This window comes from Myotis lucifugus, unplaced genomic scaffold (genome assembly GCF_000147115.1).
Source record: "Myotis lucifugus unplaced genomic scaffold, Myoluc2.0 scaffold_157, whole genome shotgun sequence".
Lineage (NCBI taxonomy): Eukaryota > Metazoa > Chordata > Mammalia > Chiroptera > Vespertilionidae > Myotis > Myotis lucifugus.
The window spans coordinates 2,851,125-2,863,870 of record NW_005871205.1 but is presented as its reverse complement, the minus strand read 5'-3'; the positions used below and the strand labels follow the sequence as shown (position 1 = coordinate 2,863,870).

Here is a 12,746-nt window from a genome sequence, read left to right as displayed (position 1 = left end):
ACAATTTGATTTTTAAAACGTATTTCATGGGAAATTCATTTTGCAAAGCAAAAAAAAAAATAAAAAAATAATTCATCACATTAATAATACCCTCTTTAGTTCTCAAAATCAAATTTGACATATATATATATAATGGTATATGGCATCTGGACCAATACTCTGTACATAGTACATATTCAATAAATATTTGGGGAATAAGTAAATGAATGAAACTGGTTTTCTACACTGAGGTACACATGTATATGAAACCAAAATTAATACCTTCTGCTTACATCTACTTACTCAAACAACAAATAAATATTAAATGTCTATGATATAACAGGAACTGGGGACCTGATACTGCTAAGAACTAGACTAACCAGGTCCCTACACCCATGAAGCTTACGATCAAGAAGTCAGATTAAAAAAAAAAAAAAAAAGAACAACTATTCCCGATTCTCATAAATACTATGCCAAAAAAAAAAAAAGTGCTTTGTTAAGTAATAATAAGGGAAGGTCTATTTCAGAGAAGATAATTAGAAAAGGTCTCTTTGAAAAGGTGACAAGTGAACTAAACTATAAAGACATAAATGAATAAGTTATATAAAAACAAAGAGTATCCTAAGCAGATAAAATATAAGCACAAAGAAGCGGAGAAAAGGTTTGTTATCTTTGGAAAAGGAAATGAACGGAGGCCGGTATGGCTGGTACCTATTAAGTAAAGGACAAGAGTGATACAGGAGAAGGAATGGGAAAAAAAGAGATGAAGTTGGAGATTTAGGTAGTAGGTTAACCATGCAGGGCCCTACAGAACCATAAAAAGTTTGCAATTGATTGGTGGGGGGACAGAGAAAAGAATGGGATATTAAAGTAAAAGTCCACTTCACAAATATCACTAGAAAAAAAAGAGTTTGCATAACTGTGCTATTTCTGTGTATGGCTTGGAGTACAGTAGAGAGTGTAGTAAACCCAAAATGAAGTAACCAAGTTGGCTGATAACTTCCCTGGGGCCCTGCATATGTTACATTCTCTTCTTCTGATAATTGACTTTCCAAGTCTACTGGCCACAGGATGGAGTTATGAAAGGCTGGGCCAATCACAGTTACCCATCCTCCTGGAGCCCAGGGATAAATGCAGACAGAGCCACAGTCCTCATATTTACAAAAGAAACTGAATTTATAATTTAAAAATTTTGCCACAATGAAAATTCCAGGCTGAGATGGATTCACTGATAATTCTATCAAACATTTAAGGAAGAAATAACACCAAACCTGCACAAACTCCTTCAGCAAATAGAAAGAATCACTTTGATGAGGCCACTATTTTCCCTCATACTAAAACCAGACAAAGACATCTCAAGAAAAGAAAACTAAAGATATTCTTCACAAGCATAATGTAAAAACCTTTAATAAAATAAATCCAGCAATATATAAAAAGGATAATAAATATATCAAAATAAAGTGGGATTTATTCTAGAAATCAAGATTTAGTATTTGAAAATAATCAATGTAATTCACCACATTGCAGCAATAAAGGAAAGAAAACAATGATCACCTTAGCAGATGCAAAAAAAGATATGAACATTTAGCAAGAAAAAGCCTAGAAGCAATGACACCTCAATAGCAATAAGCACATCTAGCACTCAGATCTTAGTTTCTGAACCACTCTCCAATAAAAAGACCAAGGTTACTTGGAGAAGTGGTTTATTCTAGAGTTGAGGAAGGGAAAACACATGATAAACCATGAAAATTTTGTGGTGCCAAATAATAACAGAAATGTTCAAAACAGGATAGGGCATGTCAATGCCAAAAGCTAACCCGAAGTAACTTCCCATGGCCAAAGGTGGAACAATCTGAAAATAAAATAATACCAGTGCTGAATTATAACCAACAGGATAAGTATCTATGAGTCTAAATTGATAAGTAATGAAATAAAATAAATAAAGGAGAAAGAACAGTGCTCCTTCATAGAATTATAATTAATAAATGCACAAGGACTGATGGAAATAGAAAATCACTATAGGCAAACACCACAGTAATAACTGAGGAAGAAGCAAGATTCACTAATAGATGCTAATATTAGTGGGAAAAGTTTGAGAAGAAACAGAATATTTACATAGTCTCAAAGCATCTTCCCCTATATTAATTAATTAATTGGAAGTAACAATAATTTTACAGTGATGAAACCTGGAAGATAATACCTTAACTAAGCAATCTAGGCTAACATTATCAATAAATGTAATGCAAAAATTCTCTTTATGGTGATCTTCATCAAATATAAAATGAACGACCAAAGCTATGAATAACTATAAACTACACATACTATAGGAAAGACTGCCCCCTTGTGCCAATCAATATTAAACAGACTAAGGAAGAACACTAAAAATTATCTGACACTAGAAGCACCCAGACTTCTAAAAAGGTCTTGATCTTTCCACGTTCTGATTTCAACAGTTTATATTTAAAGCGGTAATCTTTAAACAAAAAATACACTGACAGTACATATTAAGCTCATGTGAACATGACTTTCAGCAGCAAACATCAACATAATTCATAACATTTAACTATTATGGATACTAGCTGCTCAAGTGCTCAGAGGTTGAGTTCACTGAGATAAGTAATTTCCTGATCCTAAGTTCTATAACAATGTACAGAGAAAATAATTAAAGAAGTTAGTACATGTCAGAGAAAAAAATAAATGAAGCAGGGACAGAGCATGGCAACTTGCATTAAGATGTGTGTGTGTGTGTGTGTGTGTGTGTGTGTGTGTAAGTTTATCCAAGTTTTTAGGCATTTTCCTTTAAATTCTTAGAAAATAAGGTATTTTATGGATGACTAATTGCCCTTTATAACACTTCTTGACATAGGTAAGTGGAATCAGGCCATTCAAACGTAAGTCATCAGTATTATCAACATTATTATTATTAATAACCTATAGAAGTGGACAAAATTATTAGAGCAATAGACTTGCTAAAGAAAAAAATAGGCAATAAAGCACATATTTCTGGTAACAATTAAGTGATGTGAATGTAGATTTTTGATATTGAGAGCATATCTTTTCTAATTATTGTTGGAACAGTGCAATTCCATTTCTACTGAGCAAGGTCAACTAGAAAATTAAATGAATTATCATTGATAAAAGCACTTATTATAATAAACACCACAAAAATTTCTTATATAAGCAAATGAATTATTAAGTATGGAAAACTACAATAGTATATGCATACATTCAGTAATACCTACTTTCGAAGGTGCTCATGTTCTTTCAAAAATAGTTCAGTTCTTCTGTTGTTTACTCCAGACCCACTTTTATATGACCTAGAACAAAATAGAGAAAATTAAAGAACATTTTGGGCAGATTTAAGAACATTTTGGCAGATGTTGCAAAAAAAAAAAAAAAAAGATTAATGTGACAACTCTAGTAATAGCCAAAGTGGACAAATTGAGCCTCTACATAGTTTTAAATTAACAATTAAAATGCATATTCCTTTTCATCTCCTTCTAAAAATGAAATTTATTATAAATAAATATGAATAGCTCTAATTTAGGCTTAAGAGTTCATTATTTTTCACCAAAATAATCCAGTATTCTTAAACAAACAAAAATCTTACTTTTCCTTTCTTTGTCTATTATCTCCTATATTTTTATTTTCTCCAAGTGTAAGTAAACTTTGGACTAATTATTACACAGCACATGGGATGGAAGAGCTACTGAAATGGAGTGTTTCCTTCATAATGGTACATGTAGTCCCTCAACTGAAGCCTAAGGAGCACTAAACTGAAGCTAAGGATTTGCCAATTTTGGCATACTTAAGGATTTTTATCTTGGTCTTAAGCACATTAAAATTTGTAAGAAAATGCCTTGTGTCACTAACCTCCCATGTTTCTGTTCTTTACTCACAGTAAGTATTAAGAACAAAAATTAAAACATCAAGTAACTGTACATATACTGCAGTAAGACAAAAGAGGGTCGTGCTGCTAAAACTTATCTACTGGCTGAGAGGCAGTTAATGTGCAAACCACAGCAGGAAAGAGAACACCAGGAAAAGCAGAATGTTATAACTGAACACACTGGACTTTAAAGACTCATGGTTTGGATTTAAATCTATATTCCTTCACTTATTAACCAGTTAGTGACCTTAGACAAGTCTCTCTTTTAAAAAAAAATATATTTTGTTGATTATTTACAGAGAGGAAGGGAGAGCGAGAGAGAGTTAGAAACATCGATGAGAGATCGATCAGCTGCCTCCTGCATACTCCCCACTGGGGATGTGCCCGCAACCAAGGTACATGCCCCTGACTGGAACCGAATCTGGGACCCTTCAGTCCGCAGGCCGACGCTCTATCCACTGAGCCAAACCGGTTAGGGTGACAAGTCTCTTAATACCTAGTTTTATAAACGAGAACTAGTAATTGCTATAAATACCAAAAGATTATATGAAACCCAAAAAATGGTATGTAATTGCCAAAAACTTGAAAATGTCATTTATTACTGCTATATCTCATCTCACTAATTGTATTCTGCCTCGTATTATATTAATTTGAGTAAGTGCCTAACTGCCTTCTAACACCTAGAGGGCCAGATTGGTCTTTTCATTTCTACCTTTTACTGTGACTGGCATAGTGTCTTACTCATGGACGGCAATCAGGAAGAAATAGTTTAGATGAATAGATGAACATGTTTCTTTTATGATCATCTCTCAGGAAACAAATTATTAAAATGGGCTGTATTCTAGTCATTTCCACAAATTATGGGGAAGCTAAATGCCTATATATTAAAGGCTGTTCCCTACACTGGTCCAAAATGCATTCCTTAAGAGGTATATGTAAACAGACTGTTCAGAAATTAAAAGATTTACATGTTCTTAAAAACTAAAAATATTACAAAGTTCCTAATTATGGCAAGAATGTTTAGGGGTTTTTTTTACTCCTATGTTACACAAAGTACATGTCTAAAAATAAAAAACAGGTAAAACAGAGACAAACAGTAAAAATTATTTTTCCAAAACAATTTCTGGAGGTAGATACCTAACTTTGATGGCTGAAAAATTGTGGGTTAGAGTTTTGAACAAAGTTTTGAATGCAATGAGTACTAAATTATTTCTGCTGCAAAACTGTCTTACTCTTACAACAAAATAAAGAATCTTGAGGAAAATGTTTGTCAGAGTACACTATATCATCTTATGATTGATAATGTATATCACAGTTTATGAATCATAAGTAACATACTCATGAAATATAAGTATCATAAACTTATCGCAAGTGAGACAATGACAGGCATCAAAAGTGGGAAGTCTTCAGCTTTATTCAGTGGTTCTCAACCGCCCGGCCCTTTAAATACAGTTCCTCATGTTGTGACCCAACCATAAAATTATTTTCGTTGCTACTTCATAACTGTAATGTTGCTACTGTTATGAATCGTAATGTAAATATCTGATATGCAGGATGGTCCTAGGCGACCCCCGTGAAAGGGTCGTTCGACCGCCAAAGGGGTCGCGACCCACAGGTTGAGAACCGCTGAATTAGATGCTCAATAGATTCAGCCTTGTTGGCTGTGTTGAGTTGTGGGGAAAAAAAAAAAATCAAAAATGGCCCTGGCTGGTTGCTCAGTGATTAGAGTGTCGGCCCCCAGAACAAAGGGTCTTGGGCTTGATTCCCAGTCAAGGGCATGTACCTCGGTTGCAGGTTTGATCCCTGCCACCCCCCGGAGCAAGTGTGGGAGGCAAGGGTCGATGTGTCCTCTTACATCAATGTTTCTCTTTCTCTCTCTCTTCCCCCCTCCTACCTCCCTTTCACTCTCTCTAAAAATCAATGGAAAAAATATCCAAGGGTGATGATTAAAAAAAGAAAAAAGAAATGTCAAAAATGTATATGAACTGCTGGAATATATTATCGAATATGAGGTAAAGGTAGGTAAGAAAAGAACAAACCTTTAACGTTATGGATTAAGATCAGCATAAAAATATTGGAAATCTTTAAATAACTTTATAAACAGTTATAATTTTAGGAAAAAAAATAGATATATTTCAGATTCCAGGAAAGTAAAAGCTACTTTAATAGTTTGCTGAATATATAATTGTAGGGGCAAGATAGAGGGGTAGGTAGGTCATCAGGAAGCAAAACACAGAGAGCTTCAGTTACTGGTAATGTTATAATTCTTAAGGTGGGTGGTAGGGGCAGAGAAAAACTCATGAAGTTATCATGTAAGCTGGACTTTGAATTAAGACAGGATAGCCAAGGTAGGCAGGAGGCAATGGTAAAACTAGGGGAAGCTGGGGTTAAGACCAGCAAAGTAGACCATATTGTAACAGCAATGTTTAAAGAAAGTGAAACAGACATTAGAAACCTTTAAATCTAAACCATGATTCTGCCACTCAATTTGCTGATAATCATGGATATACTCAAAATCTAAATCTGAACAAACATCCTACAAAATAATATAAAAGGTAACTTACTCAATATCCTTTCGTACTGATCCCATGAGATTCTCCCTTTCCCGTATTGCCATAAAGTTTGCTTTGGTTTTATGGAATTCATGTGTATAATCCTGCAATAAATGGGGAGAAAACTAAAAGAGCACTGAAAGAAATAAAAGTAGAAACCATCCTGCTCCACAGCTTATAACATCATCACTTTAATTTTCTTTCAGGAAATATGTTCTTGCATATACAAGCTTACCTAGTTTTCATTTATGTTAAAGAAATCATACTATATTCTGCTGTACACTTTGTTTTATGAACCAAAATATCAAGTAATCTTTCCATATTATCAAATAGAAATCTATCTATGACTATCATCATTTAAAAAAATACCTATTGATGAACATTTTAGTTGTTTTATTTGCTGTTAAAAAATGCCACAATTGCCCTCGCAGGTTTGGCTCACTGGATAGAGCGTCTGCCTGCGGACTGAGGGGTCCCAGGTTCGATTCCGGTCAAGGGCATGTACCTTGGTTGCAGGCACATTCCCATTAGGGGGTGTGCCGGAGGCAGCTAATCGATGCTTCTCTCTCATCGATGTTTCTAACTCTCTATCCCTCTCCCTTCCTCTCTGTAAAAAACTCAATAAAACATATTTTTAAAAAAATGCCACAATAAACATTCTTGTATATATATTTTATTGAATTCTCTTTCTCCCTTATTAAAGTGTATTTAAAGAGTAAATGCCTACCAGAATAATTAAATCAAAGAATCTTACATTTAAATCAGACTGCACTAATTTATGTTCCCAGCAAAATGAATACCCATTTTCCTATACTCTTGCCAATAATAGGTTACACATGTTCCAATATATGCTAATCTAACAAGTGAAAAATCTGATCTCATCTTGATTTGGGAAGGCAGCTGTACATCTTTTTATGGCTTTGGCAATTCATTTTCTGGATACAAGTTCATATCATTTGCCCATTTTCATATTAGGCTAACTTTTTTCTTATTTCTATGATTTCTCTGTATAGTAAGCAAATTATTTTTTATAGTTTCTGGTATTAGGTTTTGCTTAGAAAGTCTTTTACTACCCAAAACGGATAAATTCACCCTTGCTTTATTCTGAACTTTCTTTTTCTACATATAAATCTTTGATCCATCTGGAATTTATTCTGGATGGAAGAAATGAGATATAATTTGAGGTTTGGTTCCCCCCCACCCCCCGAAATAATTAGCCAATAGTTACAGCTCTATTTATTTTATAACCTCTCTTTTTCCCATGAATTTAAAATACTACCTTTATGGTAAAACTAAATTTCCATGCATATTTGGGTCTATAGGTGAACTTTATTCAATTCCATTGGTCCCTTTCTCTCTAGAATCAAACTCTTAATTTTTCTAGCTTCTTCACAGGTTTTAATATCTGGCAGAACTAAGCATCCTTTACTACTTATCTTAATTTTCACATGTTTTTTCTTGGTTAATCTTGTATGCCTATGATTCCAAATAAACTGGAATCATTTTGCCAATTTTTTAAAAAAAAGGAACAAATAAATTTTAAAAACCTGTTACTTTCATTAGAAATGCATTTAATTTATAAGTTGATTTAGAGAGAAATCTTCCCATCCAAAAGCAGAGTAAATATTTTACATTTCTCAGTATAGTTTTATGCATTCAAGTTCTATACATCTTATTACATTTATACATAGGATGTTATAATTTCTTCCACTGTATTTTCGAACAGGTTATTGTTTATATGAGAAAAACTACTTGCCTTTATATATTAACTAGAGGCCTGGTGCACGAAATTCATGCACTCGAGGAAGGCAGGGTTCCTCAGGCTGGCCTGTGCTCTCTCGCAGTCCAGGAGCCCTTGGGGGTTTGTCCGACTGTGCCTAAGCTGGACATCGTTAGCGCTGCCGCGGATGTGGGAGAGGCTCCTGCCACCACTGTGCTTGCCAGCATGAGCCCAGCTTCTGGGCTTCTGGGCTTCTGGCTGAGCAGCACTCCCTCTGTGGAAGCACACTGACCACCAAGGGCATCCTACATTGAGCGTCTGCCCCCTGGTGGTCAGTGTGCATCATAGCAACCAGTCACTCTGCCATTCATTCTATTTGCATATTAGCCTTTTATTATATAGAATGTGATCTATAATCTCTCCGAATTTGTTCCTAATACATTTTTTTAGTTTTCTTTGGTTGTATTAGCTATATAATCTTATCACTGCCACATAATACAAATTTTGTCTCTTCCTTTATCTTGTTTTTCTTTATTAATTGCACCACAAAGAACTTCCAAAACAATATTAAACATTGTGGTGATAGTGGGTATTCTTGTTGTTGTTGTTTTTTCTTTTCCTTTAATGGGAATTTTTTAGTGCTCTATTATTAAGCATGATGCTAACTTTTAATCTGAAATACACATTTTTTTTGCATTAGGCAACTAAAGTATCCTTCTATTCCTATTTTTAACAAGAGTTTTTTACATTAGAAATGGCTGCTGAATTTTTTCAATATTACAAAGATTTGCCCTCCTATTTTATAGTATATATTAACAGCCCATATATAAATCTTTAAGAGTTTATTTCATTTGGTTTTAATATTTTCTCAAACAATATTCTAAATATAGTAAATTATTCCTCTTCCATGTTATCTTCGAAGGCTAGTAAAAGTATACTCTAAACCACCATATTATTGCCTATGCATGACCATTGGCTATTTCACTGTTTCAGTTAGCTAGCGAGGTTTCCCATGGTTTATTTACCTACTGATGAATAGTATTCAATTTTACCAGGCAAAAGCAAGAGTTCTTAGGTATCAGACATTTTCAGAGTTTTATAATACCAAGGAAAAAAAAGTAAAACAAGACAAACTTCTATAGCATGGCATTTATCCTCTCAGAAGATTTCCCCGTGTGTTCTCTTAAGTACATGTGCACACAATCTATTCAGGGATTAAAATAAACCCCATAACAACATAAAACTCTCAAGCCCAGTGTATTACCTGCAATATGTCTCTATGTCGCTGTAATGTATGCATCAGTGCTGCATTCAAGGAGGGGACACCTGCACTGTTGGTATATTCTGCCATTTTATCATTTACTCCTGTAAGCTAAAAAAAAAAAAGAGAAAGGAAAAATATATATATATATTTTAGAAAGCACTATAAAGAGATAAAATAAATTATTTGCCTGTTTGCCCTTTGGCTAACAGCAACAAATAAACCAAAAACAAGAAGCTAGTACGCAAGGATCCAGTACTCCCACCACGTAATACATAAAATTAAAAAAAAAACTCTCATGGGACCTGGAAATAGCTGTGATCAAAATTCAAGTGGCTTAAGAAGCACACACCTTGAATGGAAAGGTGGTGACTTCAATAAATGTCTGTGTTAATATAATTTAATACCATATCTAACAAATACACAATTTTTAGAAAAAAGCCATTTAACAGAAAGTCCTTACCCTTGCCAAAAGCTGTTCAATCTCAATTGCCATTGTTTCAAACATTCTGTCTTGGCTTGATCCATTTAAAAGAGGTGTTGTGTCAGAGCTAAAGAGAAGTTCAAATAAAGAGGATCAATCAATGATTCTCCGTCATCAAACATACTTAAAATAATAAGGTAATTATTCTTAAGAGGTCAAGTATAATCCCTGAGCAATTCTTTCTGTTTCTTAAGAAACTATAAAAGAAACACACACACACACACACACTTTTATTTGGAAACAATTTCAAATGTACAAAAATTTGAAAAATTAAAACAGTACCATGAGAAGAAAACCCACATAGATTTATCTTATCCCATTTGCTTTATCACTTGCTCTCTCTCTCTGAATGATATGAAGGCAAGTTATATATATATATCATGGTTTTTTACCTTTAAATTCTTTAGGGTGTATATTCTAAGAATCAAGATACTCTCTTACAGCACTACAGTATAGTTGTCAACTTCATAAGTATATACTGGTACATTTTTATTTAACCTGCTGCAGTTGTCCCAATAGAGTCATTAATACCTTTCTTCCCTTCCAGTTTAGGAGTCAATCTACGGTCAGCTATTGTATTTAGTTGTCATGTCTCCATAGCTTTCTTTAATCTGGAACATTTCAACAGGCTTTTTGGGGGCATTTTATGCATTAACATTTTTTTTTAAATAGAAAAGTTCCTCATTTTTGTTCATTTGATATTTCCTTGTGAGTAGACTGCGGTTATGCATTCTCTGCCAGAATACTGCAAAGGTAATATTATAGTCTTTTTAGAGTATTACATCTAGAGGTGTAATTTATATGTAGAAAAATACAAGCATCATAAGGGTATAGCTTGATGCCTTTTTTGTATATTCATATACCCATATAATCAACAAAGTAAAAATTAAGAATATTTCCACTGACTCAAGAAGTTTTCTTGTGCCTCTTCCCAGTCAATGCCCACCCCAAGAAACCATTATTCTTTCTTCTATCTCTATAGATTAGTGTTCCATGTTTACAGATTTTTTAAATTGATTTTTGGAGAAAGAAGAAGAGGGAAAGAGAAACATCGATGTGAGAGAAGAACATTGATAGGTTGCCTCCTGTACATGCCCCGACTGGATCAAGCCCGCAACCTAGGTACAGCATATGCCTTGACCAGGAATCAAACCTTTTCTGATATAGGGGACGCTGCTCCAAACAACTGAGCAACCCAGCCATGGCTCTAGCTCTTTGTGTCAGAGCCAATCCAAGATTCTGCAGTTTTATCTTAAAATGTGCCTGAACAAAAATTCTCTATATACTATTAACACAAATCCTCCCCTACAAGACATATGAAAAAGAAAAACTGGTCTGAATGTAAGCTCTATGAGAAGGGAAATTGTGTCTCATTCATCTACATACCTAGCTCCTAAAATTTTGCTTGGCACATGGTAGGTGATTAATGGATACTTGTTGAATGAATGAGAAGGCAAATCTCTACATTCACCATTCTCAGGAGAATAGGTGAGTCCAGGAAAATGGTCAAAACTCATTCTCCACAATACTAAAATTCAGTTAAATTTAATTCATTTTATAGGTATGTGATGATTCATAGGCCAGTAAGTTCTCCAAATACAGAAACTAAAAAAATTACTTATCACTGAGTTTATTCATCATGACATGCTTTCAACCTGAGCAACAAACAAAACACTTCAGAATGCAAATTGAAAAGAAAAAAAAAAGAATGCAGAGTGGCTCTTGATCCTCATGGCCTTAAGTTTCTTTTGAAGGGGACAGTTAGGCTGAAGTAATTCCACAAAGTCGGTCCCAGTTTTATTGCCGAATTTCTCCAGGAATGTTTTCAAGATAGTTTTTCCTTTAAAGGAGTCACAAAAGTATTAAGTTCATGAAACGTAGAGAACATAGAAAAGTATCATGTAATTGTATCTCTTAACTATTTGGAGTTTTAAAATTATATAAGCACTGGCATAGCCAAGTGGGAGACTTAAATTCAGGAAATATGCTTAATATATATAAAAGAATACTCCTCATTATTTTACTTGCTAAGTAAAGGTGAGTCCAAAGCAATGCAGTACGATAAAAGCTATGTGTGACATGCCAATAGTTTACTTTTAGATCCTAGAGTCAATATGTTGGCTCTATCTTTAATTCTTTAATAATGTGCCCTATTAAAAAGAAGCAACAAGGGAATATGGGGGACATCTGTAATACTGTCAATAATAATATATATTATTTAAAATTAAAAAGGAAGCAACAGTTTGGCTATAGTGCTGGAATGAGTCTTTTGTTGAAATGTGCATAGAAAGTTTTAGAGAGTGGGCTCTGGAGATAGAAAGACCTGGGTTCAAATCCAAGGTCAGTTTTTATTATTATTAGTTGAGAAAAATATCGCACCCATGACCAATCCTCACAAAAGTATGTAAAATAGAGAAGATAACAACTAACAACTCTGCTACCTGCAACTTCACTGGGAGATACATAAAACATTTTTATAGGTAAAAAATGTTCCCAGCAATCTTTTTAAAAAATTAAATATATTGCCGAAACTGGTTTGGCTCAGTGGATAGAGCGTCAGCCTGCGGACTGAAAGGTCCCAGGTTCGATTCCGGTCAAGGGCATGTACCTGGGTTGCAAGCACATCCCCAGTGGGAGATGTGCAGGGAGGCAGCTGATCGATGTTTCTCTCTCATCGATGTTTCTAACTCTCTATCTCTCTCCATTCCTCTCTGTAAAAAATCAATAAAATATATTTAAAAAAAAAAAAAAATTAAATATTATTTTTATTGATATCAGAGAGAAAGGAGAGGGAGAGAGAGAGAGAGAGAGAGAGAGAGAGAGAAACATCAATGATAAGAGAGATCATTGATCGGCTGCCC

At 34.2% G+C, this 12,746-nt stretch overlaps 1 protein-coding gene across 4 annotated transcripts in view; it reads right to left on the bottom strand.

Moving 5' to 3' along the window:
* The window catches only part of GOSR1 (golgi SNAP receptor complex member 1), a 37,964-nt gene that overhangs the window by 19,644 nt on the left and 5,574 nt on the right, over positions 1–12,746 (bottom strand). For all 4 annotated transcript variants that reach the window (XM_023759487.1, XM_023759488.1, XM_006095557.3 and 1 more), the window contains exons 3-6: positions 9,865–9,952; positions 9,405–9,512; positions 6,433–6,524; positions 3,222–3,296 (exon numbers count right to left, since the gene is read on the bottom strand). In XM_023759487.1, coding sequence (XP_023615255.1) covers positions 3,222–3,296; positions 6,433–6,524; positions 9,405–9,512; positions 9,865–9,952 — 363 coding nt within the window. The remainder of the gene's footprint in view (positions 1–3,221; positions 3,297–6,432; positions 6,525–9,404; positions 9,513–9,864; positions 9,953–12,746) is intronic.